The following is a 27,993-nucleotide window of genomic DNA, read 5'->3' as shown; positions in this document are numbered from 1 at the left end:
AATGCAAACATTAATTTACTCATTATCAGATACTGTGGTTATCGAGGCATAATTGACCTACTTTTCATTAAAATGCATTCATACCTTGAGTGAAGGTTGTTTTAATATATTTTCTAGATTATATAATTTAAAAATGAATACAATAAAATGTTTTGCGTTATTCGTTTTGAAGGCGTGATGGCTGTGTTGTGGTGTGGTTTCTGTCACTAGTTTAAAGACTAGATTGCTTTGCTCCATCTGTAGATGGCAAGGTGGTCAATTTCACAGTCATCGCTTTGGGTGCATTCGGTTGCAGTATATTTTTGTGGTTTTACCAAAAAAAACTCCAATCAGCCCAGTTACAGCTATTGTGCTTCATGGTCAGAAAGTAGTTTGTCTCCTGTGTTTTACCTTTTCTATATTTTTTGATCTCTTATATGAACAAGGCACTCATTTAACCTCTTCACCACAGCCAGATTGAGTTACAGCATTGTTCGGTTATGGAGTTGAATACTCAGAGTAGCAAAGCATCTGCAATTCCCTAATCCTGGCTTAAGTTGTGCTAATTTTCAAGCACAGCTGTTCGACCTCTTTTGAAATCTGTATTTCCCACTGGGGATTTAACCATTATCTGACATCCCAGGTTGGTGTCCAATTCTTGTTGCTTGCAATTCAGATACCACATCTTCCCTGGTGTTCGCCCACCTCTCCTGCAAAGCAGAAGACCTGGGATCACCTTGTGTGGTTCAGTGGGAAAGCTGGCTGGGAACATCTTGGCCCTTGTGTTATCAATGTTGAAGGGATTATAAAGCATGCATTATTTGTACACAATTTTACCTTTCACAAGGTTGTATGCTTTATCAATAATGAAATAGTGTCTGAATATCATTTTACACCAGTGTTTGTGAATGTAAACATTTAAATGTGTTTTTATATTACAGCTGCTCAAGTTGTGGAACGTGTAGACATGACTTGCCATCTGCTTTTCCTCCTGGTTCATAAGATGATGCTTACAGGGGAGTTGCAGAACAGCAAAGAGAGGAGGCAGTGGCTGTAGAGATTTGAAACGGATCACGTTTTTCCATTTTGAAAGATTTTACCAGTTGAAGTTCTGCCTGGAGCTTCAGGGATCATCCAGCTCATGGAGTAAGACGGAAGTCTCACATTATGTGGATGATATGCATTGCACAGGTTTACATAATCAGCCTCTGGACAGAATCCCTTAATTTGTCACAAACTTTAACAGGTGGTCTTAAGGAGCCACTTTGTACAATTGTCTCCACAGGGGCAGTACTCTTCAAGGCATTTTGCTATGGTGACTTTGGATGGCTGTGTTGTAGGAATTCAAGGAAGTTGGCCTCTTTGTCAAAACAAATGTAGTGAATCATAGGCTATGGTGGACAGTCTGAAGGCTCAGTGAAGTAGCTGCATTTTTTTATTTGATTGAAGATTGAAAACTCTACAGAAATATATCCGTAGTCTGTGGCAAAATAGATTATAGTAGTTCAGTATTTCAGTGAGGTCTGTTTCAGGTGGTTATGAAATTATGATCTACACAGGTTAGCATTTGCAGTCCATTCTTATAAAGTAGTTTCAGTCAACAGCTTGCAAACTGTAAACGACGAGTTCTATGAGTGTAGTATATGTATAAATAAAATGCAGGCTTGATCACTGAGGGTTATGAAGGTTAACCCAAAGATAGAGAGCAGTGCTATGACTAACATAAGAACCATATGCATTTCAAACAGTAAGGTTTGTAGGGCTTGATGCTGTCGCTTTCCTTGTACATGAAGCAAAAGGCCACCCAGGTACCGTGTGTGCTGGCAACAAGGTTGTGAAGTGTATTTTAGGTGCTCTGCTGAGATTGATGAAACAGACTGTTACACAAGATCACAAAGACTGAAGTTTTTTTTTTTTTTTTTTAAGCACAATTACTTGTATTCTTTCATATTCTTTAAAAGGTCATTGCATGCGGGGGAATTTTTCTTACTGCATCATAAATGTATTCTGTTCTACAAGTATCCTGATGACTAATGCGACAGTGAGGGGTGGTTTGTTTCAAGTGCAGTAACTTTGGTAACCTGCACTGTTGTGGCTGTTTATGGTCTCCATGACCCAATCAATTGTTTTGGTTTTATTGCAGTATTCTTTTTCTCAGCTTTTAGCAGAGGACTAGAAGGGGAAAATGGTGGTTTCCTGTCGAAGGTGTTAAAGATTGACCGAATTAAATTAATTAACAATGCTTCTACACTTAAGATCTTCACGGGTTGGTTTTGAGTTATATTACTTTCTATTACTGGCTGGTATGACCTAGAAGCTAGAAAAACACCTTGAACTGTTTTTCATCAACTGAAACACCTGTAGCACAAGCCTAAAGCCTTGGAGTGGTCTTGTTTGCCATGAGACCAATCCCTTTTAGAAAATACAGATGGTGTATTTAACAGTATGAAGTGACCCTAAGTAGAAATCTGAGGGATAGAAATTTGTATTGTAAAATGCAATGATCCATTGTAAGCAAAACCTATATAAAAGCAAGGTTAGACAAGGTTAAAAACAGCAGATCGAGCATTTATCATTTTTATTTTATCCTTCGCAACATCCTACTCTGCTACAGCTAGAGTAAGAATCACCTGCCTTGGTTTGGTTTCCATACATCAAAAGTTAGTCTACAATTCTCTGGATATCATCCTAGGTACAAACAAACATGCTGGCATTTAATTCTCCTAACTGTAGACAGGAAAGTGCTTTTTTTTTTTTTTTTTGTCAGATTGAATGCATTTGTGAAGCAGCTATAATGCAAGTCATGTAATTACCTAAACTGAAGGCTGAACTTTGTAGATATATAACGTTTGGTATTATTTGCTTATTTGGTACAATGACCTTGCTGAAAAACTCCTCTGCTTCTGTTTAATGTGTTTTGTGGAGTTGGGTGATTGTGGTTATAGGCCAGGTTTTTAACTTTAAACCAAAGTGTATGTGTAAGTTACACAATCTGGCAGCTCTGAACTAGAGACTTTTTGTTTCCTATGGCCTCCACAGCCTGCTGAGTGAGGAGCAGAGTAAAATCTTAGTTCCCATTTCCAAGCTTTCCTTGGCACTGACTGCTGTCATCTCCTCCATTCCCACAAAGTCTGTGACTGTGAGCTCAGCTGTGATCCAGCAGGAATCTCCAAATATCTAGCAGGATTCTAGTGTATTTACTGGTTATAAAATAATGTAAACAACTTTTTAAACGTGGACATAAAAATGCAGCTGTAAGCCTTGTGGTTTTGTCAGTTCAGATATAGTCAGAATAGTTGACCAATTCTGTTGAGGGACCATGTGTGTAGTGCTGTCCCTCAGTGAGTTCAGAGTCGTGCTGCAGTGGAACTAGAAGGGGAAATTGACAGCAGCCACTGTGTGAGATGGTAACACACCTAAACAGCTTCAAAATGTGTTTAACTCAATCTCTCTGTTAAATGTTAATTTCCAGATCTTTCATTAGAATAAAATCCAATGTTTTACATTAGGTTTAGTTTGTAGGCATTTGGGAAAGGTTAATCATAGTCTCCAGTAACGTTTGGAATTTGTGTTACTGTGTTCAAACTTGTCTGAATGTCAAATGTGTTCGTAAACATTTACGCTACTTTTGTACTTAAATGTACTTGTAAATGTATGGGCTGCTTTGGTATTCTTGATCATTTATTCACCATCTACTTTGTATTTTTCTGGAGGTTGCATCTTATTTTTTTACAACCAGATAGGAGTTGGCTTGGAGTTGAATACCCCATGTATTGTGTGTCTTTACCATGCAATTTGTACACAAGGTTACATACCTGTTCTGGCTGGAAACTCTTCACAGAACAAAATTGGTTGCTGCTAAATACAATCACTATCTAGTATTCTAAGACCCTTTGGTTTACATTTATTTTTAACAATCAATCAAACAAGTTTCTTGCTATACTCTAGACATTTTGACTAACCTTGAGAGAGAGCAGGTCTACACAGAGAAAACAAGCTATTTTAGGTTGTTTTACTAGAAACTTGTATTAGAAGGGGCGGGGATTGTTGTTTGAGCGGAGAACTTTTTGTTATATATATAAATAAAAGCTCATGTACAATTTCAGTGCATATTGTTGGTTTGGTGACTTGAATGCTATTCTACCAAGGCCTTTGTAGTGCAAAGCATGGCTGTCCCCCTCGGTCCTGAATTTTGTATGAACTCTGATTTATGCAAAGCATTCCATGCTTTTTATTTAACTCCTTTTTTCACTTACATCCTTAGTGAGGTAAAGTGGGTGCTGCAGTAATAACACACTTGTGAAGGCAATTTGAAACTTTCAGCTGATGTGCCTGTTACTAATAACCAGCCTATTACCTTTACATTTGCATATGGACAACTGATTTTTTCCAATTGTCCTTTGAGACACTGCAACTAGTTATTCTATTAAAATAGTATAACTTTAATTTTGACATATTGAATGTTTAAGCTATGCAATTATAATTTGAGACTTTACAAATGAGTAGAAGTCTTACTCCAGATTTCACTAATTAATTAACACTAGGTAATTAGTAGTGTACACATGTATTTGACTACCTAGGCCTATTTAGTAAAACTTTGATGGGAAGATTATAGACAGTGATGATAGTGACATTGATCAAGATTTTTTAAGACAAAATATAGGATCACTTTACTACTGTGTATAGATTTATTCTGCCTGAAGCACAACTGATCACGATTTGTACACTTTATCCAAGTATTCGAATATCAGTTTCATCTAGAATTTTCAAATGTCTCATCCCTATTTCTGAGTGTCTATGTAGTATACAAAAGGTTTTACAGATAGGGTTGACTTATGTTGTCAGTTACAGCAGAGGATGTTTTATGAAGTCTTATTTTCAGTTTTGAATCATAACTGATTGTACTGTGTGGACCTCGTCTGTGGAGCATTTAATGCCAGCTATTTTAAATAGCTTTTTGAATGTTGTAAAATGAATTTCCTAAAATTGAGAATTAGCTCTGTACACTACTGTTTCGTGTTGCAGCAAATTGGAAATCAATGGGGGAAGAATGCATAAAATTGTTCAACAGGTGTATTACAGCATCTGGTTTCTCAACACACAGTGAACCAACATTCATGGTTTCTAAGTATGTAGGAGACATGGTAGATGGGTAATGAATTTTTAACAGGAAAAAATATATATATATTTGGCAAGAATATGATAAATGAGAAACCGAATGCCATGAAATGTGTTGCAGTGAAAGTGTTTTATTAACATTACAAGCACTTGCTAAATGTTTAACCTATTGGCAGATGAAAGGTATGTCTTTTTCATAGGGGTAGGCTGTTTCATGGAGGTAGTAGACTGTTCTTCGCTCTTGATGGGGATAGACCCAACTGGCCAGCTCTTTGTGATCTGTGATTTATAACCTTCTATAACATAAACTGAAGGAATTCCTGCCAGCATTCTCCTGCAGCAGTTTAACATCAGGCTTGTGGCTGTGGGATATAGGCCTACTCAGAGTTGTCCCTATAAATGTGTGTCGAAGCATATCTTGTTTTCCAGCTTTTATTACCGAGTGTGTTACATGTGGAATATTTTAGATGCTTTAATGGCCTAGGGACATTCAATCCACATTTTCCAGTGAGTTTTCCCATGCCCTACAGTTATGCTCATGAATCCCTGGATAGCATTTTTATTTTCCTGGGTGTCTGGCTATCTGTTTAGGGTTGTGTACTGAACAGAATCTACCAGCAAGTGTAGTTATTTATATGGCAGTTAAATCCATAAATAGGCTAGTTGTGAAGTTTGAAAATTACTGTAAAATACTTACAGCAGAAGTTCCTTATGACAAATTAGCTGTCTAATTCAGGTAATGTGGAAACTGAAAACATCTGATATGAACATTGTTGGAATGAGAAAATAATATAATTTTAGCAGTGATGCAGATCATTACACCACAGTGCAGACCAGCAAATTCTTACATTGACTATTGCAATATTTTCTAGCTCTCAAGATATTATCCTGCGCATATAACCTATTTCATGCATACAATCAATATAGAAAAAACACCTTTCAATTAGAAACTTGACAAACTAAACTTTAATTCCCCCGCCCCCCCGTAGTCCAACTAGCAACAAATGTATTACAGGTTATTCAACTACATTTTCTTTTGGATGTTTGGTGTGGTTTTAAATTCCTGCATCAATTCAAGTCATTAGATACTATCTGTGCTGGTTTTACAGTTTTTGTGTGAGGAACTATAGGTATGATGGAAAAATCTTGTTCAAACACCTGATGTAAGTAATTGCTACCCTTTGGCACCTTGATTTTGCTTTATTATGGGTGTTTAAGCAGCTCATGAATGTGCAGATTTGCTCACGTGTTGGACATATTTTATAATGCATTTTTGCACTTATCACTTTTGCATTTTTATGACAATGGTGGTTAATTGTGTTCTGGCCCAAATGTGGTCTGTTTTTTGTATTCTACGGAGACCCGTCTCACAATGGTGTTAGCTAAATTTTGTCTCAACGGAATCCATGTAGTTAACACAAAGAGAAGTGGGGCAGCCACGAGACACCAGTCCGGTTGTCTTTCCATCACGTTCCTATTTGTCTTTGTGTTCGGCCAGAGGGTGGAGGTGAGGGGTAGTGGGGGTCACTTAGCCCCTGTCACACAGCCCCTCCCAGCTGTAAAACCTGAAGGAAACTGGACACCCACAGGGAAAAGCCAAGGCAAATGCCTATTGACTTGATTCACTACATTGCCTGGGTCTCCCTTTTAAACTTGGGTTCAGGCTCTTTTGGGTAACAAAACAGAGACAATGAAGAGCAATACAGATTTTTAATGGTGAGACATGCATTGTTGTGCTTTTGAGTGGGTTTGGCTGACACCTCCAGTCATTCACATGAAAGGCAGTAAATGACTGAGTCTGTGGCGAGGTAGAAATGTCACACACAAGTCAAGAAGATGGATAATGCTCTTCAGGAAGCATTTTTAGTCTGCTTAGTAGCATTATGTTGAGCTTTGTTCTTGTTTTGCAAATGAAAAGCTTAAAATGACACTGCAGATTGTGTAGCTTACAGGAGCAGAGAGATCAGACAAACTTGAGTGTCAGGAATTAACATAGGAAAGTTTTCAGACTTAGGAAAAGTTTTTTAGACATTAAAAAAATGACCATCTTAGATTTCCAGCCAGTAAGACCTGCCTACATTTTCAGTATGGAAGAGTTCCAATAATATTTAATTGACGGTTGTTTCTTGGCTTTTCATACATCTAGATTATTTTAAAATGTATTTTCAAAATACATTTTAATTTTAGAGAAGACTGCTTACATGGAAATCAAGCTGCAAACTTGTTCAATGTACCGACACACACATGCATATTTGCACACTTTTAGAGTGGTTTTAAACTTTACACTTAAAGCACTGACCTAATTCCAGTCTTAATAGGCTTATGTGGTTAGTGTTGATTATGGTAGTATACAAGTTTTGTGTTTATTTAAATGTCGAGAGAAAAGTAACTAATGTTATTTAGGATGAGTGTCCCCTTTAAGCTCATCCTCACTGTGTTTTACTCTTGAAGCAAACTGATACTAGCCTAATTTTAGATGTTTTGGCAACTTTGTTTTATAGAGAAGATCTTAAAAGGCAATTACCATAAATATTTAAAGAACACTCAATCATAAATTGAATTGTATTAATATATAAATCAAACCTTATTAATAAATTGTGTACCAGTAATGTGGTGTACATTATTCAAGGGGAAAACCCTATTAACAAAAATAAAACCTATGTAATTAAGTTTTAAGTTTACATTCATCAAGGTGTGAAAGAAAACTGGGAACTACAGTACATGCCCGCGCATGTTGAGGACGTCTGGCTACGATCAATAAGGTACTATCAGAAATCTGTGATTGTTGACCTAGAAGTTCAACATTGATAGAAATTCACTGAGTTATTTCAACACATTTGAACACAACATACAAAACACTTTTGCTCATAATTTGGCCGTTATATCTTTTTCCAAATTCCCTTAAAAGTATTTGAATAACCAGTACAAAGTAGATGTCCCCTAATTCATAGGAAAACTGAATAGTCTGTAAAGCTTAGCAGTGTTAATGTTTTACATCCTAAACAAATCACAGGGAGCAGAAGGTGCTTTTACAATTCGAAGGCTTTGTTCAAAGGTCTGTGTGCTTAATCCCTCTACAGAGCACCACGCACCTGTTGCTATAGACACCTATATTTTCCAGCTTGGAGCTCAGGTGTTCAGAGGGCTGGACTGAAATGTGTACAAGAGGCTGACTGGTGGGGTGGGGGCACAGATCAGTGAAAGCAGCTGTCGGGTTTTGCCTTCTTGCTACCAGGAGCATTTTTTAAATAAAACAATGTCCCCAGTCCCCGTGCTTATCTTTATGAATTTGTTTTAGATTTGTTTTTTAAAGGGGGATTCTCGTCATCCGGTGGTGAAGCGATGTTCCATGTACACAAATACTAATTTTTCACCTTTGCTTTCATTTTTTCCTTATATAATGAAATACTGCTGTTTCTGTTAATGGTTTCATGCACAAAAAGGGGCCTCCTCATAAACGATGTTTATTCTCAGATGGCTATCAAATTCTTTTGTGCATGGAAATGCAAGTCTATGCAGGGTAATACCATTTGGAGATCCAAATCTGAAATGCTCTTCTACATTTTCCAAATTGGTCAGAAGCAGTTTTATGACCATGATCTATATCAAGCTACTGCAATCAGATATAGATGCATATGTGACTTGGATGTATATTATGCATGTTTTACAAATATATGTATTACTGTGATTTCAGAAGGATTCATAGCATTATGTTTGCAAAAATATAAATTCCCTTAATCTAAAAGTTAATTTAGTTTAATAAATGATCTATTTATTCACAATATGTTTGTAGAGCTTTGTTGAATCCTGGTTAAGCCTACAGCAAACTGTACAGATTACAGTTTACTGAACCGTGTGATGATGGGTGATGTGTAACAACATTAAATCTTGGATGGTTTCTTTCTACAATAAACGTTATGAATCGGAAGCAGGTGTTTGACCTCATTTCCTAGAAGCCTCTGTCCTGTCCATTTATTATACACCTAGATTAACCTCAAGGCATAAGGCAGTTCACTCCAAGAAATCCATGGCATTGTCATAAATCTAGGTGTCATTTCAAGAAGGGGGGGACCAGTTATTTAATACGCCTGTGTGTGCCATTAAGACGAAGGATGAAGTTCTCTTTTCATTGTCATCTAACTACCAGTGTAATGAACACCCTGTATTTTCGTATTTGCCACACAAGAGCCTTCAGTAGCTGAACCTTTTCATGTACAGAGAGGGTATGGTGAAAGCTTACACTGGTCCAGAATGATTCTTGATACTGTCCAACTCATCTTTAGCTGAAACTAGGGGCGTTAAGCGTGTTTTGTGTTCAGAAAATATACAGAAATAGGAATCTTGATTTCTTAGACACCACTTGTTTTCAGATAATTGAGGCAACTTTTCAACCCAACTGTACTGTAAAAAAACAAGCTGAACCCCCCCAAATGTAATAGAAAGGTGTAAACCGGGGTAGATGATTTTACTGTATTATCTTTGAGTGGTGCTTTAGATTTTTCTTAATCTTTTCAATAACCTTGCATGAACGTATCAGGAAAAGATTGGTTCACGCCTTGATTTGCTAGCAATGAGTCATCCTAAAATCAATTCCTTTTTAATTTTATAAAGTGCTGTTTCTTGGATCACCATCATGCAGATTTTAACTCGACACTTACTAGAAAGCAGCAGTTCTGTGCAAATTCCTCAGTGTTTAGAAGAAGTGTTTTCAGGGGAGATCAATAGTAATAGTTTGTTTCAATGCAGTTATGAAGCAGGAAAGGGTGGATATGTCTCTGACACTAAGTGAAGTATAGGGCAATGCATGTGTTGGGGGTGTCAAAGGTGAGGCTAAGGTTACTCGTTCATCTTTCAAGCAGGTGGTACAGATTTTATTTTCACTTGGTTGCGGACATTTGTGTTTTAAATTGCCGGCTTCTTTGAAATGGAATGGACTTTAACCTTGGTTTTGCACTCTAGAGTTTCTTTCTGTGTCAACTAGAAAGGAATACTCTTCAGGTAAAATAAACTATAAAGGTAAAGTTTCTGGATCTGATTTGTCAATTCCTCAGCTGTATCAAATGAGCTGTAAGTTAATTTTTCAATAGCTGCTACTGTTTTCTGAGGTAGAGATTTCAGATTTATAGAACACCCCCTCTCAACACATGTGGATCATGCTTTTAAATATTACTGCTACTTGTACCAGTACAACTACTACTAAAACTACTCCATTACCTTAATCCTTATTTACAGATGCTCATTTTTGACCCCTTATTTTTTGTCTTATTGCTGCTGGCTTCTTTTCAATGCTACCATCTTCAGGTGGAGGTGGGGGTTGTAGTGGCTGCAGAAGAACAGAAAATATCGAGTAGACCACTTATCATACTACATAGAAAATGTACTCATGGTGTCTGATTATTTTGTGGCCCCACTGAAGGCCTGCTGTAAAAGGATACATGAGCAGTAGATCCATGAGCTTAAGACTTAAGAGTGGCTAGTTGGTGAAGGTAGCTGCATGTCAGGCATTGAGCCTGGGCTTCCAGGGCAAGCAGCTGCTATTTGTGCTGGTGATAAGCTTCTGTAGAGAAACACGCCACCCCTGACTTCACCTGTCTCCGAATCCTGTTTCAATTTAACATGACTAAACAAAAGTCAGCCTGGTGCATATTTGCATTCACACACACACACACACACACAGATGACAGGTGATCATGCTTGGGTGTAAACAAGGGGCCTTGTGTGTCAAGTCTTGTTCCCGTAACAGTGGCTTGAAACTAAAACACAGTCTGTGATATAATTGGTTTTTTCCCTGCCACAGCTGACCATACAGTCACCTAGCAGTGATCCAAAGCTGTTAACCTGGTTTCATGAATTGTAAGGTAATTTGTTTAGTTCTGCATCAACTGCTCAATATGCTGTGTTGCTATATTCTGCCTTTGTAAACTACAGGAATAATGTACATATAATTTGACATGTCATTTTAAACTTTTGTGCAGAGTGTAAATGTTGCTTTTGGCTGATATTTGTTTTCTAATTATAAAAATTTGCCAATACATCTGATTTTGTACAAGACTGAAACAGTAACCCTCTGTTTGAGCCACAGAAGCTTTTGTAAAGTGAAAAATATTACTTTGAATCATCCCAATGTACTTAAAGGCCTTCACAAGTATTGGATGCTCATCTGTTTTTCTGTAGCATTGCACTTGAACCCTGGCCAGGCTTGTGAGAACCCAGTCCTGCTGCACAGAGGCCTGAAATTACCTCATTGAGATGTCAAAACTCTGGTTTCTGCTGCATCTGCACTACGCTGATCACTTTATCCACATCCATATCGACTCTGACCTGGCTTGGAAATGATCTACAGCAGTAAATTAGCATGCTGACTTATTGGTTAATTTTACACACAGGTGGTAATGGCCTCTCTTCTGCACAAGTATAATTAGACCAGGTAGTGATGGGGGCTCAGTAGTATTGTCAGAAGTATTTAATTTTACAAAATTGAAGTTACTGTAAAGACTGAAGCAAGACTGAAATGATTGGGATATGTAGGAAAGTTGTTTGCTTTTGGATAAAATAGACATCAAATTAAAAATATAAATAAGAAGGTCTTGTAGGTAATTTTGCAGAGTCAGTGTCATTTTAACGCAAATATTTGTGCAAGAACGATGGAATGGTATGTTGATAAATTGAATTTAATGGATTTTAAAACCACATGAAGCATTCAGGGTTAATTTCTCAAAAGGGATACATTATAATAGAAGTTACATTGAAACTAAATTCTGTTGCCATTTGGGGGAATTTAAAATCAGTGAACTGCATATTGGGGCAAATTAGTGTTGCAATCAATTATCAAATCACATGATGCATCAGGGTAAATGCTTTATTTGTGCTTCCTATAGTACACAGCAGTTCATTTCAATACAACACAACTTCTTTGGTGAAAAAGTGTCATGTTGTGCAAAGCATCCCTCCAGTTATATAAAATGGAGAGGCTGTCCCTCTGTCTCTGGGCAGTGATGGTCTCCTGCCGAACATTCTGTAAAGATGATAATGCTATGGTTTGGATGAGTTAATTTGGCGGGATGCCCCCCCCCCCCCCCCCCCCCCCAAGCAGTCCTGGGGCCCCTTCTCTCGAACGGCAGCTGCGGTCTGGCTGCTCTCCTCTTTGCCCAGGGAAGGTGCCGGCAGCAGCTGCTTCCACTTTTCATTTCCCTCTGTAGGTCGGTGGTGTGGTCTGACAGAGCCGACTTGTTACAAAATATCTATGGGTTTAATGAGGTTGAAACCTGGCAACCGCCGCTCACAAAAAGTGCACTGCCAGGGACGAGCATTTTCAGATGGCTTAGCACGGTTAATGAGTGCATTGTAGCAGTGTTACTTTCCACAGACTTCGACATTCTTAATTAATTAATTTTGTTGACGCACGAGGCTGTCATTAGAGGATGGTGGGGTGGGGACCTCAATTTGCCCATTAGGCATTCTTGGATGCCTGATGATCACTAGTGAAAGGCCTTTTTTCCTCCCCTTTTCTGTTGGTGAACTACTCTCGAAATGATCATGGAACTTTTTAAACTTTCCCTATTCAGCATGAAGGGCAAAACACAAAGTTTCTGAAAATGCCAAAAGGTTGTTGAACAGCTGAGGTTGAGTCTGTGGCTCAGTGGTTGTTGTGTACCTTCATTTGTACATGGGATTAAAAGTTTAAGAATAACATTATAACACCCTCCTCTGAAGATGGTAAAGGTTAAATACTCTAAAGAGGTTAAAGCCTCTTGCACATAAACATGTATGCAGTGGAAGTTTATTCAAATATGTTACACTCAGATTCTCATTGCATAAGAGCTTCAGTGCAAGTTCAATTTGTGCAATTATAAAATGATACCCCTTTATTTGATTTAGTTGCAAACTGGACCTCACCTTATCCCAAAGGCAATCATTGTAGCTCTATTTTCGTGTCTTGCATCTTGCTACAAGATTAAGTTTCAAGGGAAAGATCAATACAGAAAGTGCAACCCCCCCAACCCGCTGAATCCCAGTGCAGCGGTGCCTTGTAGGAAGCAGGAACTGAACTGCAAAGGAAATTCAATGTAGCTGGCTGCCAGTGTACATACAGTAGTTTGAATGTTAACTTCTGCATCTTATAATGAAGGTAGTGACTATGAACCTTTTTATTTGAAGTTCAGTTTGGTTATACAGGCGCTTCCAAAACCCTGACCAGCAACAGGCTGACTGACCACCATGAACACTTACTGTGCAAAGCAACATGCACACACTGCTAGTCACAGCGCAGTGTTTGAAAGAAAATACATTTTGCAGCCATAACATGGATTCACACAGAATGTACAGTTCTGAGCTCTACTCAGTCAGAGATTTTAGTGTATCAGTTTTTTATTGTAAGCCTCATACTAGGATTCCTTTGTTTAGAGAATTATGAGACTACAAGGCCTTCCACCATACCTTTCCATGTTAGAATCACCATGGTTGTTGGGTCTGTGGGCTCACCTGTCTGGACAGCAGAAGTGAATTTACAGCTCCTGTAATTACCAAGTAATTTGCTACCCTGCTCCTCTGCAACTCCTCTTTTTACCCTAGTGAATCCCTGTAATGTTTTGTCTAGGACAGTGCAATCCTAACATCTTTTGTGGATTCATATTGTTGAGAGAGACCCAAGAGAAGGTTTCTACTGTTTCTGTGATGAAGATTGTTTTGTACCAGTCTTTGTACTTTTAACATAGTTTTCTCTGTGGGCCTGTATGCAATGGTGACTGTTGTAAATTGTTAGCATCTGGCTAATTCACAACCCTGATGATTTGAGCTGTAAGTGGAAACTTATCCCTGCACTTTGACCAAGCCACATTATTAAAGTAAACCAGGACAATCATTTTAATGAGGTGACACTTCACTCTTGCTTTTCAAAGTATTAATAAATGTGGTAGTGGCTGGATATGTCATTGTGAAATGGTGCACTGACAGACTTGTTATAGATTCATTCAATATGTAATTCAAAAAGCTATATATGATGGCAGCTTGCATTGCTGATGCTGAATAGCAGAATTGTTATGTTCTATCATATCAAGTGTTACATGGTATGTCATATCTGTTCATTTTTAGTTTTTATGCTGTGTATTATCTGATGACATTTTAGAGTTTGGTTAAGAGACTAATATTCCTGCGGAAACATGGGTGAAGAGATGTAACAGATGAGTTTTCTGGATGAAGATCACAGAATCAGCATGAAATAGTGATCCTACAGTCCTCGGCACTGGCATCGCTAACCTCGTAGGAAGAGAGATCCCTGGCAGCCACTTGTTCCCTACCATTTGGTATTATCCCTGTTCCCATCTGAGAGCCAGCTCAAAGTAACACTTGAATTTTTGCACGTGTGCATTTCTTCTGTAAATAAGAGGATTGTGAAAACTAAATTCGATCAAAGGATTGAACCCCTTCCAACAAGTCTGCCTAAAAGTGGTGGTGGGGGTGGCAGTATCTGGGGCATAGCCCATTCCAGGTCCCTTGCATTTCCAAAGGAAAGATGTTACATTTCTTAACAAGAAACCTGGGGAATTTAATGTGGGGGGGGGGGTTGGAAAAAAAAAATGCACACGGCAGCCTGAATGAGGGAGGACAGGCTTAAGTCGTCCCATTGCAATTGAGATCGGGAGCCTCGCTCGAGGTCCTGCTAGGCCTCCGCCGGGATGGGTCTGGGTCTTTTTCTTTTCAGCGACGCATGAACAATCAAAGGCTCCCTTTTTATCCATTGTTACCAAAGAGGACATCCATTTAAAGTTCAAATTCCAGCAGGCTTGGGAAGAAGGAAAGGCGATAGTGGTAGGCAGGACCAGAAGATGATAATCAAGCGTCGGGAGTAAGCCGCAGACAAGTCAGCTCTTTGTCCCCCCTACAGAAGAGAACAGGCTGGGGGTACTTGGTTTTGAATAAAGGGCCCACAGGCTTTCTTGGAATAGTGAATGGGGCTCCACTAAGGTGGCAGCTACTAAGAGCATCTGGCGCTTTGCTTCCCTTTTGGATCAGCTCAGAGGAGCACAATGCGAAATTAGGCCGGGAATGGCATTTAATGAAGTGATTTTCTGTGGCCTGAAACCCTCCGTGCACCGCCAGCACAAGGAGGGAGTCGTCTGAAGAGCGAAGAAGCAGGGGGCCAAGGGAAAGGAAATCGTGTTAAGCCTCTTTTTATGTATTATATAAAACTCAAATTTCCCTCAAATACAAATATATCTAGCAAAAAATACTTTACATCAGCTGCTGTGTAGCTGGCTTTTCACCAACAACGCACAGCATGTGTGTGCCGGAGCTGTACAGTGGTTATAGTGGCATCGCTAAGTATTTTGAGTTTGCATTGGAGTAAAAATACTTTTACTCTTTTTGTAGTATTATTTATTTCTAAGCAGATGCCTTTACCCAGTTTCCCTTTCTGTACCACACTCACTAATCACTGGTTACAACTGCTTGCTGGTGTTGAGGAGGTACCATTCGCCTGTTACAGAAACCGGTTTTGAAATGCCTTTGATGGTCAGTCTGAACTCTTCCTGTATACATTTAAAGGAGTTTTTGTCGATTGGAGCAAGTATATGGTGAACTCCATATCACCTCTCTTTAGAGTGATCTGATGCAAAAGGACATGGTACAAATTACATGAAGTATAAGATCCTGCAATATTGAATATTATGCCAATTTCAAATACACTGCACTAATAAGCAAGAAAAAAAGATTATACAAAGCATTTCCATGTTACTGACATCACAGGAAGCATAAACATTGACAGTCAATAAAAGAAAATCTAAGCAGTTTCAATACAAAAAATAATAAAATAAAGTACAAAATATTGGCCCTGATGGGAAGGGAAAGACACAGAAAACAGATGGTCTGTAGTTTCACAACAGATGAGATTGAGTTCAGGCTGAATTATAGGTTGGTAGTACACAGAAGGTCATAAGAATCAAGAAGCTTCTGCACAACCATGGCACTGAACATCGCTCTGGGCCACATTGAATGTGCCTAGGCACGTCCATGCTCATTCAAATGTATATTGTACAGAGACCAAAGTGTGCCATGGCAGTCTAAGCAGTGCATGGTTGAGGGTTTCAAAAAATTCTGGTAAAGGTGACGAGACTGAAGATCTAAGGAGTTGCTAATGTTTTGAACATCAGATCACTAATGGGCATCTGTAGCACAATGTCAGTTATGGGAACTGCTATCAACGATAATGACCTCTTTCTCAATGCAAAGAGATAATCGGCGTAAAGTGTGAATGCATTGTGGACAGGTGATATACTGGTTTCAGATCTAGAGGAAAAGAACCTATCCAGAGAGAATCAGTGGAATAAGTGGAGTTACTGCAGGTGGACTTAGATTATAGATCTAAAATTTGAAGGTTTATGTTTTCTAGTTTTGCATGGTCCTACTCCAGGATCTTTTCTACTCCCTCTTTTAGAAGCAGCTCAGCAGGTAAAGCACATTCACTCCCTGCAGGTGCCACAGGGATGCATGACGGTGCGGGTTTTAGTTTTCATTTACTAAGGTTTCAAGCTATTTTTGTCTTGACAGCTTAATGTTTGTGAAATTGAATCTTAAATTTAGGCATGAGGAAGTGCATCTTTACACAATTCATGGTATACTGAATGCAGGAGGGGAAGCTGAGGTTTTTAAAATAAATATTTCAGTTCCGATTATTGGGTTTCACAACTGAATCGTTAATTTAGAATGTATTTTATTGTATTGAGCCAGTTCATCCAGAATCTTCTGGCATGGCATTAGCAGAAGATCTGTAGTGGTGATTATACATAATTATACCCATTATACCGTGCAGTTCACAGCTTATCGGACTGTACAGCAAGACAGGAATTTTACTTGGCAGATTTCCCACAGTGATTTAATCAACCAGGGCAGATTATATTCAAATGTTGCGTTACTGATACGCTCAGTCATATTGATAATTTGTTTTTATTGCAAATGGTGCTTGAGTTTAGAGCAGCTACAAAAAGGTTCCATTGATTTCTCCAGAAGCACCTTAATGAGGAACACCTGAGCTTGTGACCTTCAGTCTCATTAAGCATGTTTCCATCCCTGAAGGTGTTTTAGAGTTTTTTTTTTGTTTTTTTTTTAACCATATACTGAAGCTGGTTAAAGTTTTTCCAGAGTATTTAAAAAATAAGCAGACAGGTTCGGTATGTGCTGGCATTGAAAACCATGGATAAATGTATTATAAACATATTACCCATGCTTTCCTTAAACTGGGAATAGTTTGTCTAAATTCATGATCAAGACCTTACAATAAACATTTTAAATGTATTGATGGAATAAATGAATAGGTTGGTGCTATTAAAACTTGTGAGTTAGGAATAATCTCTCAAAATAAATGGTAATACAATAGATGGCCTCTGTTTTGACAGCAGTTGAGAGAGCCTGGTTTGGTGAACTTTCACTTTTTCATTTCATAGTTGTCACTTTCGCAGGAGTTTGCCTTGGTCAAAAAATATATTAATTAGCTTTACAGTTCCGCAAAACATGAATTGGATTTGTTCAGAACATCTAATTTCCCGTTATAGTAACAGCTTGTTTTTCATCTCCCGCAGACTTTAAAAAACTCCAAAAGCCTTTGCTCTCTGGACTACGAGGAAGACGATGATCCCCACATGAAGACCATCGTGTCGTCGCCCTGTGACTCCAACGACCTTCTTATGACCATCATCACGCCCGGCTCCAGCCCGCTGAAGGAGGGCCTGAGTCAACTCCACAGGATAGCCGCACGCCACGGCCCTGCCTGCCACGCACGCTCCTTCGGGGGCACGGCTGCTGTGAGCGAGAGCGACGAGGACACCAGCGATTGTGAGAGCGCCGAGGAGGGCGTCTTCCCTCTGGACTGCGGAGACTTGGATCTAGAACAGATCGAGAACAATTGATCAGCCAAGACTGTTCTAGATCCTGTCCTTTTTTATAATTTCTTTGTGGTAGGCCTTTTTTTTTTTTTTTTTTTTTTGCATTGCATTTAACTCCCCTAAAAAGAGAAAAATTCACCCATCCTTCCCTAGCCTCCCACAAAAACAAAGTGACTTAAGATTTTTTTTTTTTTTGTATTTGGCTGTTTTTTTGGCCTGCTTTAGAAGGTGACAGTTGTACAGAAGAAGGTCTGGTAGTCACCTGTAAATTTGTCATTCAGTGAATGCACAATTAAGATAGAGGAAAGATATTTTGTATTAAAAAATAAAATGTAAAAACAAAAAAAAGTTTAAAATAACTATGAAATCTTCTTAGGAGATACTTTGCGTATTACAGCTTAGTTCAGGAAAAGATGAAAAAAAAAAAAGCTTGTTATATAAAATAGATTTAAAAGGGCATTCAATGAAAATACACAGATTTTGTCTTACATGATATCAGCGTGGGTATAAAAGCTGCTTGTTTGGAAAAATTCAGTGTTCTATATAAGGAAAAGGTCAAATGATTTGGTTGATATTTTTTGCCAAATAGTAATAGACTCTTCATGTTCTAAACCAGTCATGTCATAATGTGTTTGATTGGCCAACAGGTGTTTCAAGCTGTGCTGTAACTTCCTTCTCATCAAGTGGGTGGTTGTTAAACATTACAGATGGGAACTGATTTAAGTTAAAGGTGCAGTAGCCTCTTTAAAATAACACAGCAAAGCAGTGTTCCTTAGGGATAGGACAATCGATTATTGTGATATTATCTGTCATGTTTTGTAACTATTATTTTATGGTGCTGAAAATGGATCGATAATCATAATTATCATGCATAACCCACGAGACTGCCATTGCAGTCACTAAGGGTGTGTAGCAGTAGCTCTGCATTAAAGCAGGTCAGGAGTTCACTAAACAACAGCAGCTGTTGTGATGGTAAATGGAGAATGCCTGAAACTGGTTGAATAAGTGGAAAAACAAAATGGCGTTGATTCTGTTCACGAGTCTTTGGAGTCTCTGTGAATGAGCCGCGATGTTATAAGGTAGCGATATCAGCTCTCTAAGCAAGCCTCTGTGCACAGAGATTGCCACAAATCACTGCCTAAAGAAATCAGATTCCACATATGCATACAGTCCTGCAAAATCTAATACCGCAGAGGCAACCAAAAAAAAAGCAAAATCAACCATTTTAATTTCTTCAATAAAAATACAGCACAGATCAAAAACAGTGAAATTACAAATGCTATTACATGTTGACCGAGGCACCAGCATTTCCATTTCTGATTGAGTTTGTTAAAGTTGTTAGACTGCACCCAGAAATCACTTGAGTAGCAAGCACAAACCAGCAGAACTGAAATCTCCCGTTTGAGAGAGGGATGAGATTGTTTTTTTTATTTGTATGTTCTTGTACTTGCCAGCTACAGATGAGCAGAGCCATAAAGTTGAAATGTCATTTACCATTATTTTGTTAAGCAGTGTCACAAGCTATTGAAGAGTTTGTGACAGGTGTTTGAAAGCCTTGACCTGGAGAGCAAAAATCCTGCAGATTTTGTTAGAAGGTTCAAATGGGCAATGGCTAGAACTCCGGGACATTTGTAAATGTGTACTAATTTAAGCAAATTGGTCTATTGAAGTCACTATAAGACACTTTGGTTTGGTCCCCTAGCTTAGGACCAGTTACAGATCATGCAGCAACAAAATCAATCCCCGGCGCCTGAAAAAGAAACGCATGCCATTACAATTCAGTTGTTAGCAATTAGCAGTTAATCGGAGACTTCTCAATATTAAAAGGCTAATTTGCAGATGCCTTAATGGAAAGTCACAGTACATTTTTATTTATTTTTTCCCATTTTCCAGATTAAAAAAATATTTATTAATCTCTTTGAAAAATAAGCTGCTCCTCTGCAAGTCCTATAAAAAATGTCAAATCATGTGCAATTTCCATGTATTTATTAATTCCATATTTAGTCTTTTCATACATTGGAAAGTGACGCTGAATGGGTTTTTATTTTCCTTCCAAAAAATGCATGAGCCCACATTGCATTTCAGTAAATTTGGACTAAAGCAGTAACCCCAAAAACTAAGAGTAAACTGCTTTCCTCAATAAAGATTTAAATTTGTGATTCACTTAACCCAAGGTTTTTCATTTTTTTTGTGGGTGATATCTGTGCTGCCATTTTAAACTTTGCTGCAGTTGACTTATTCTGGTTTCCTTTTGATCATAGCATCACCATCACCATAGCAGCACTGGTTTTCTGACAAGAAAGCTTTACCACACTTATGAAAATAAAAGGCTAGCTGCTCAGATACCATAAAATTACTGTAGAAAACATGGACTTTCGGATTTGCCATTCATTGGATTTCAGTCTAAGACTTGTTCAAAGTGACTTGTAGAAGCACTGTGTGACTGATTCAGATTGAATTTCTTCAGATAATATTCATGGTTATGCTGGTAATTTATAGCCAATAACCGATGAGAGACAATATCACAATTGCCCATCCCTAGTAGTCATGTGCTTCCTATTAATGATTTCCAGGAAATATGCTGTTAAATTGTTAGTTTTCCCCTGTCCTTTTTGTGTTGATGAGCACACAATGGGATGATAGCTTCATTAATAGTGGTTCCCAGTTATTCTGAAGGAGTTATTCTGTGTTGCTGCTGGTCCTTGCAGTGTTATCTCTATTTCCCTTCACCTCCAGTTTGCAGTCCCCACCCAGGAACTGCTAAGGGACTGTCCACACTTTAATATAAAGTGCCTTTGAGGCGATCATAATGATACTTGTAATAACACAGATTTAGCTGCCTTCAGATCTTACACATCAGACGTTTGAAACAGGTGTCTTGTTACGGCTACCAATTTTCCAGGAGGATGGTGCACCTTTTGTTAACTTCCTCATCTCATAAGCTGCCTCTTTTGTGTTTTTTTCTTTACACTGAAAAATAAATGGGTTTGGAGTACAGTCATGGCCCACCTGTCTGGTCATTCTTGCCATAATGTTATACTGTGCTTCAAGAGACTTGTGAGCACCAGAGCTGTGGAATGGGACTTTGTGTATAATCAGTTTTCCAGGGATTGATCCCATCAGCAACACCTGTGGGAATTGACTTCTTGGAATCAATAAAACGGATCTTTGCTTTGCAATCAGTTGTGTTGTCATTTTATTTTTTATTTTGCACACTCACGCTTTCTCTCTTTCCAGTCTGATGGATGTGTTATATATAGGTTTGATAGAGATGTCTTCCTTTTCTTTGCAAAGAATTCAATGACTGCTGACAGCCCAAGCCTTCAAGAAAGAACAGCCTGTTTTCTATCATCCCTGTTAGCCCAATTGGAGCCAGAAGACAGGGTACACATCTTAAAGATACAATTTGAAAAGCATACATGGTTAAGGGAAACTACTTTCTTGGGTTCATTTTTTATTTTTAGATTACAGGTTAGTTATTTACAGTAGTAAAATAGTAAGCAGTTTCTTTAAACCAACATTTCACACAAGTGTCCTAAATGGATTTCCTCTAACATGGACTTATGATCCTTATACATTAATATTTTTAAATTTGGGTTAATCAAAGTCCCCTATTTTGTGATTTTATCTTAATTTTAATATAGCTTGAGGTCATATGTGATTTATTTCCTAAATTGATTTCACTTCTACTGCAATGCCAGGATTTGCAACATGGTGACTGGAATTGGGATTGAGTCGATATTAGACTTTGGACCCGAAACTGGCTTTCACACAAAGGACATTGTAAGCCCTGTGGTAAAATGCACCTGTTGGAGCATCATTACATCATTTCAGTCTGATGTAAGCATGAATTACATATTTTCTGGGAGGTCGTACCGCCAATTAAAAGTAGATAATGAGACCAGTGCTCCAATTATAACCTAAGCCACCTAAGCCACCTAAACATCGGGCATCCTGCAGTTGCAACACAATCAATTTCAGCGTAAATGGACCCATCCCCCATGACGATGCGGTTTGTGTACAGTTTGCGGAACAAAACGGTGCAAGTTTCTGTGGCCCCACACATCCCAAATCTCAACTATGTATTTGTAATACACTAATTTCATCACGATTTACCCATGTAATCAGGTTTTGTGAAATCCTGCAGTCACTAAACCAAACTAACTTACACTGAGAGCTTCTTGCTGGTGGGTCTTTAAAAAGCGGTGATTCAGGCAAATTCAAGACGCCCAATAATAGGTGCAAGATTATTTTAAGCCCTGTTCAAGAGAAGAGAAAGTGTTTGTCAAACTATTGCCAACTTCGCAATGGTGAGCTCGGTCTGTAAGCAGTAGTCTTTCTTTCCCATGTGGTCCTGTAGGTTTGGCCACATTGTCTGCACTTCTGTACTGAGACACAGGGACGGAGGCAGGGGGCTTGAACGAACATTATGCACAGAGCTTTCTAATTTAGCTCAACCTCAGAGAATGCAAACAGGCTTTTCTAAACCTTATAAATGTTGAAACACCAACAATAACAAAAATCTACAGGTATGTTTTTATAAAACAACTGTATCGGGGGAAAGTAAACAAGGAGCTCCTTTGTCTCTGCTGTACTTGAAATGGAAAGTTTAAATTCTTCTAATTCCTGTTAAAGACCTCATGTCTGCAGCAGAGGGGTTGTGAACGCTGTGGTTTCTTTTGGTAACTTGCGTTTATCTGGCAAGATTCACCCCAGACGGCAGCTGCATTCAGACACAGCACATCCCTTAACAAGATTTTCCAGTAAACAAAAAAATGCACCAAGCTGACTTTAATTAAACAAGCCTGTGCCCGCAGTGGGGTTGTTGGGCCGCAGTGGACCTCGATGCCAGCATAGGCCGATCAGGGCACTGTACTCCTATCAGCTGCTCCCTTCTTGCCCAGGGTCCTGTCAGCACCCACAGAGCAAACAGGATGGCATTGTTTCCTTTTCATAAGAAAAGAAAAACAAAAAAGTAGCGGTTTAGGTTAATTTCTCAATGCGTGTATGATTTCTCGTTTTCTGTCCCGCCCTGCCTTTGATTACATATCATTTGCAGTTTGTGCAGCAAGAAAAGGAGAACAAGGCCAATACATAAAATAGTCTAATTATAATGGGTTTGTGTAAAGAGCGTGAACTACAGGCAGTACATTTATTAAAGAAAAGGAGTGCATCTGTGCTTCCTCATTTAATTAATTTTAAATACGAACTGCTGTTTCACTAGGGCTTGTTGAAATCAGAGCTGTGGGAAGGAATAGCTGTTGTAATGAGATAACTTTGTTGTAGGCTTTAGTTTATCCTGTAGTTTCTCTTCACAGAATACTTCTAAAAGTTTTCTTCGGTAACAAGGACATGTACAGCTAGGTCCATAAATATTTGGACAGTGACACAATTGCTATCATTTTGGCTCTGTGCACCACCACAATGGATTTTAAAGGAAACAATCAAGATCTGCTTGAAGTGTAGACTTTCATCTTTAAATTTGAGGGTAGTTACACCCAAATTGGGTGAACGGTGTAGGAATTACACCCATTTTTATATGTGGTCTCCCCAATTTTAGAGGCTCAAAAGTATTTGGACAAACTAACATAATCATTAATTAAATTGTGAGTTTCAATACTTGGTTGCAAGTCCTTTAAAGTAAATCAATTCATGACTCTGTAAGTGATAATCCTGGAAAGATATCAGGCCTAGAAAATCTATGAATGTGGTATTAATGTGATATGAAATATTAAAGGGAGATCAAATTACAGAATGTCTGTGTTTTCAGGTAACAGACCTGTGTTGTAGGACCGAGATCAATTATTCACTGTTGGCTTGAGACAGAGGTAACTCCCAAGACCATAAAACAAGACTGAACATTTCTGAACTTTCCCACATACAACAATTAAGAAATGTAATTATGATGCCTTGTGGTGAAGAAAGCACAGGTAAACAATAAGGTAAAATGTATACACATCAAAGTATGGTTAAGTCTGACAAGGAAATCAATGCAAAGTATTCATGACATGTACTATTTATTAAAGAAGACAACAAGAACATTGTAGTGTTTTCTGGATTCGAAAAAAATGCAGCAATGTTGTGCAGCAGTCCCCTCCTCCTGAAACCCCAGCCTGTTATCTGCTTTAAATTCCACATGGTCAGACTGGGGATTCCCTACTTGCTCTCAAAGCTTATCATGCAACTTGCGTTTGTTGTGGTCCAAAGATGCTGCACGCACATTGCACACACATAACGATGGATACTGGAAGGAAGCAGCCCACCCTGCTGCAGCGCTAGACCAATAATTTGAGCAGTGCTTCAAAAATGAAAATTAAATATATAAACCTAATAGCAAATTAACGAAGGGTCTCCTGCTCTAATGTGCTTTAGTTTCATGTTGTGGAAACATACTACCTGACTTCAGGGAACTGACCTTTGACCTCCAAAGTCACTGAAGAAAAACACACAGCACAGGTAGACCGATGTTTGAGAGATTTCATCTGCTATCTTCCAATATAGCATAGTACATGCAGGAAGAATATAGATTTATCAGCCATACATGCCTGAACATGTCAGGGCAAGTCCAATCTTCGAATGTTTGAACGGGGAAGGGCTTCCACCCATTGCCGATGAGAGGAATAACTCTTTCACACAGCGCTGATATGACTGAACTTAAACTGCAAGCTACTGTGTAATGGGATTGTAGGAGGTGACCATGAGAAACACCTTGAGTGAAAATTGTTGTTTCTCAGTTACATTGTTACATTAATTAGTCTGGCAATTATCCTCGAAATTATCACACTCCACAGTATTCTATTTACAAAACTCAAAACATAAAAGGGTGACAAACCTGATGCTGTATGGATAGAACTGTGTAGATGCTTTTAGACATGTGGGTCAATGCCTCACCCAAAAAAACAATGACTGGAGTATAAATAAGTCCAAACACGTAAAACGACTCTAAATTGTCGGAGCAGGCTGGCTAATTAGATTTGCCATACCAATTAGCACTTGTTAGAACCTCTCCCTCTTTTACTACCCACCTGCGTGGTTGGCTTTGGTTAATGAGACCGTGACTGTTTGCAGTACCGTGTTTGCTCAGGATGGGGCTGTGAAAAGCATCAAGAGACAGCCGGTGGAAAAAGTTCAAGTGAAACCAGGGAGTGGGGCAGACTCAGAGATAAAAGCTTGGTGTTGTTTGTTGTTTATACAGATAATTGCTGTAAAACATGCCCATTGAAGGGCAGAGGAAAAGTGAGCTGACATGCTATGAGGCGAGCTGCTTGCTCAGTCTGAAACCGTGTCAGTTCATTCTGACTCATTTCATACATGACATTAAAAACACACACAGTTTTATTCAGTTTGCTAGCCTCGTCTGCCCTTTTCAATATAGCCATTTTGCTTTAATTTGGTTGATGGCTGTATGTTATGTAAGTTGTTGCCTCAGCAGCTCCAAGATAAAGTAAAGGTGGTACTGTTATTAAAAATGTTGGTAAGGTGGGCATATTTGAAAACTGGCCTTTCCAATCAATTCCAGCAGCGATTATTAGTCTTGGTCCTGCTGTAATGACGGCTGTCAAAGGGCATTCACAAACCAGCAACTGCAGTGCAGGTCTCTGGTGCAAAGACCTTGTATGACAACTAGATAAGGGTAGTAAGTTTTATTGTTATACACAATGCAAAACAAGAAGCTGTTACAGTCCTTATTGATATAAAACAATAGTCATATGACCCTGAGGGCTTATCAAACCTGCAGTTTGGGTGTGTCAGCAGAGATAGATATTAAATAACCTTCATCTTCTTCCTATCATCGTGAGAGTCACAGTTCTGCACCAGAAACCTCAAGTACACTCTAAGAAGGAAGCATAGTTTTTTTATGGCCACATTACTGCTGAAAGTTAACATCAAATGAACGCCATGTTCTTGTGTGGAAATCATGATGACAAAACCAGATTCAAGGAATGATTGTGAAGTTGACAATTCTTTTCTTACAGTATTTCTCTTTTGATCCACTAGACATATTTCAGTAGCCATATACAGATATTGATAAATAAAGGATAAATATTATGATAATGCATGTATTTATTAATGATAACGATGGATACTGGAAGGAAGCAGTGTACCATTAGCGGCTAAGCAAAACTGTGTGTAGTGGTGATTTACAAAACATGAATTTAGATGTCTGTAATAAAATGGTATTGAACCAAAAAGGAGAGAACCACGGCTTCATACAAACAGTCACATGACACAGTTCTGTGTTTATGAAATGAAGAAGCCAACAAGCAAACGTACACTACTGATAGTAGCTCTTTCCAAAATAACTGCTCTTTCTCATCACAAAGTTGTTTTATCCATTGCATGTGTGTGTTTGCGGGGGATTTGGGAGTAAGGGGGCAGATGCCACAGTATCTGTTTTGGCGTATGATGTCACCTAGATGTCGTCTTCAGACCTACCAGGCTGGTAAGAATTATTCATATCGTTAAATTAGAATCAGTTATTTGGTAATTATTAAGGTCTTAATTGCCCAACATGTGAGCCTCTGATTAACATAATAATCTTCTATCCGGGAGCATGGGGAGATAAGAGCGTATGAATCAAGGGGCAGATGCTTCATTGTGTTCTGAACTACTGTGTCCCACTGGAGTTTCATCTAATGGGATTTATTTCCCTATTAGAAGCTTTTGCAAATGTTTCTTTGCTTAGCAGGATTTCAGTTTCCTGTCTCTGAGTCAGTCCATATGCTGGTTCTTCAGGGTGGGCAACTGTGAAACAAACAACACAAAAAAGCTGATTTTCTTTTGTTATGTTGGCAGTGTTTCAGTTCCCAGGAATATAATGTAATGATGTAATCTGCAGTATTTATTCTATTTTCGGTGAATTTTATATTGTGTCTCCAACAATTAATCAGGCAGTACTGAAGTTTCATTTTTTAACACACAGCACACATTAGTCTTGTCAAAAGAGTGTGATGGTTAGCAACTGTGGTAACGCACTGCAACTAGCGTGGAGATAACAAGGGATCTCTCTGGATCAGCTTTCCCATGACACTCACAGCAGAGCCACCATTTTCAGAGGGTGTGTGTAACTCCCTGAAGTTTACATAATGGGCTGTGTAAAGACTGATGTGATACAATAACAACAACAACAATAATTATTCTGTTATACTGTAGTATCAGTCTGCTCAGCAAATCTAATTAGCGTTGTGTGACCAATATATCCCAAACACAGAGCTTTGAGATTTATATCTTTGAGTCTCCATTTCTGTGTGGTTCACAAAAAATACATAAAAGTCTTGCAGACCAATTAGGAGTACATAAACCCAAGATGTGAAATGATAAGCATTACTTTTCTTTAAAATGGAAATAAATGGCAATTAGCGGTGTACTTAATAGATCTTAAGGCACTTAGAAACAACATACAATTTGCAGTATGTTTCCATAAGGACGCATTCACTGAAATGTTTGTCCTCCCAATTTCTAAGATTCTATCAAGAATTGGACTGAGTGCCCATAGTTAAGACTCACAGCCGAAAAATTGAATAGTATAATTAAGGGTGGCTTTCAGCTGTTGTTTCGGGCAAATCGCTGGTAATGACCCCAGCCATGCATGAAGAAATTGCTGATTCTGAACCTTCATGACAAAATATAAAACCTGTGGAATGGTTTTGGTGAATGATTGGTGCTTATTTATGCAGATGGGATAGATTTTGCCACATGTCCTACAAAAGAGGGGCTGGTTATTTGAGGGGACATTGGATGACAATAAGACATGAGGGTTAGTCTCCTGTCAGAACAATTAGGGGAGCTGCTTTGCCAAGTCTTTCAAACCTCACAATATGAAATGATATACCTTGAACCAGGAAAAGGAGATTAGCTTTCAGAATAGATTACCCTGACACGTGTTTAATTGGAACTGGTTAATTCCCTCTGATTGGGAGATGGGAATGCATTTCAGTTCATATTAAAAGGGGCAGGTGGGTCTTACTTTGATGTAAGCCCTCATCTCCAAATCCAAACTTTCTTCCTTCTTTATTAATGT

At 38.6% G+C, this 27,993-nt stretch overlaps 1 protein-coding gene across 2 annotated transcripts in view; it reads left to right on the top strand.

Annotated features, from left to right (window-relative positions):
• The window catches only part of LOC136766616 (protein FAM53A), a 41,893-nt gene extending 20,742 nt beyond the window's left edge, over positions 1-21,151 (top strand). For both annotated transcript variants that reach the window (XM_066720209.1, XM_066720208.1), the window contains exon 5: positions 17,670-21,151. In XM_066720209.1, coding sequence (XP_066576306.1) covers positions 17,670-17,996 — 327 coding nt within the window. In that variant the 3' untranslated portion in view covers positions 17,997-21,151. The remainder of the gene's footprint in view (positions 1-17,669) is intronic.
• The last annotated feature ends 6,842 nt before the right edge of the window (positions 21,152-27,993 follow it).

This window comes from Amia ocellicauda, chromosome 13 (assembly GCF_036373705.1).
Source record: "Amia ocellicauda isolate fAmiCal2 chromosome 13, fAmiCal2.hap1, whole genome shotgun sequence".
NCBI lineage: Eukaryota > Metazoa > Chordata > Actinopteri > Amiiformes > Amiidae > Amia > Amia ocellicauda.
Note: the sequence above shows the minus strand (reverse complement) of the source record. Positions and strands in the feature narration are given on the sequence as shown.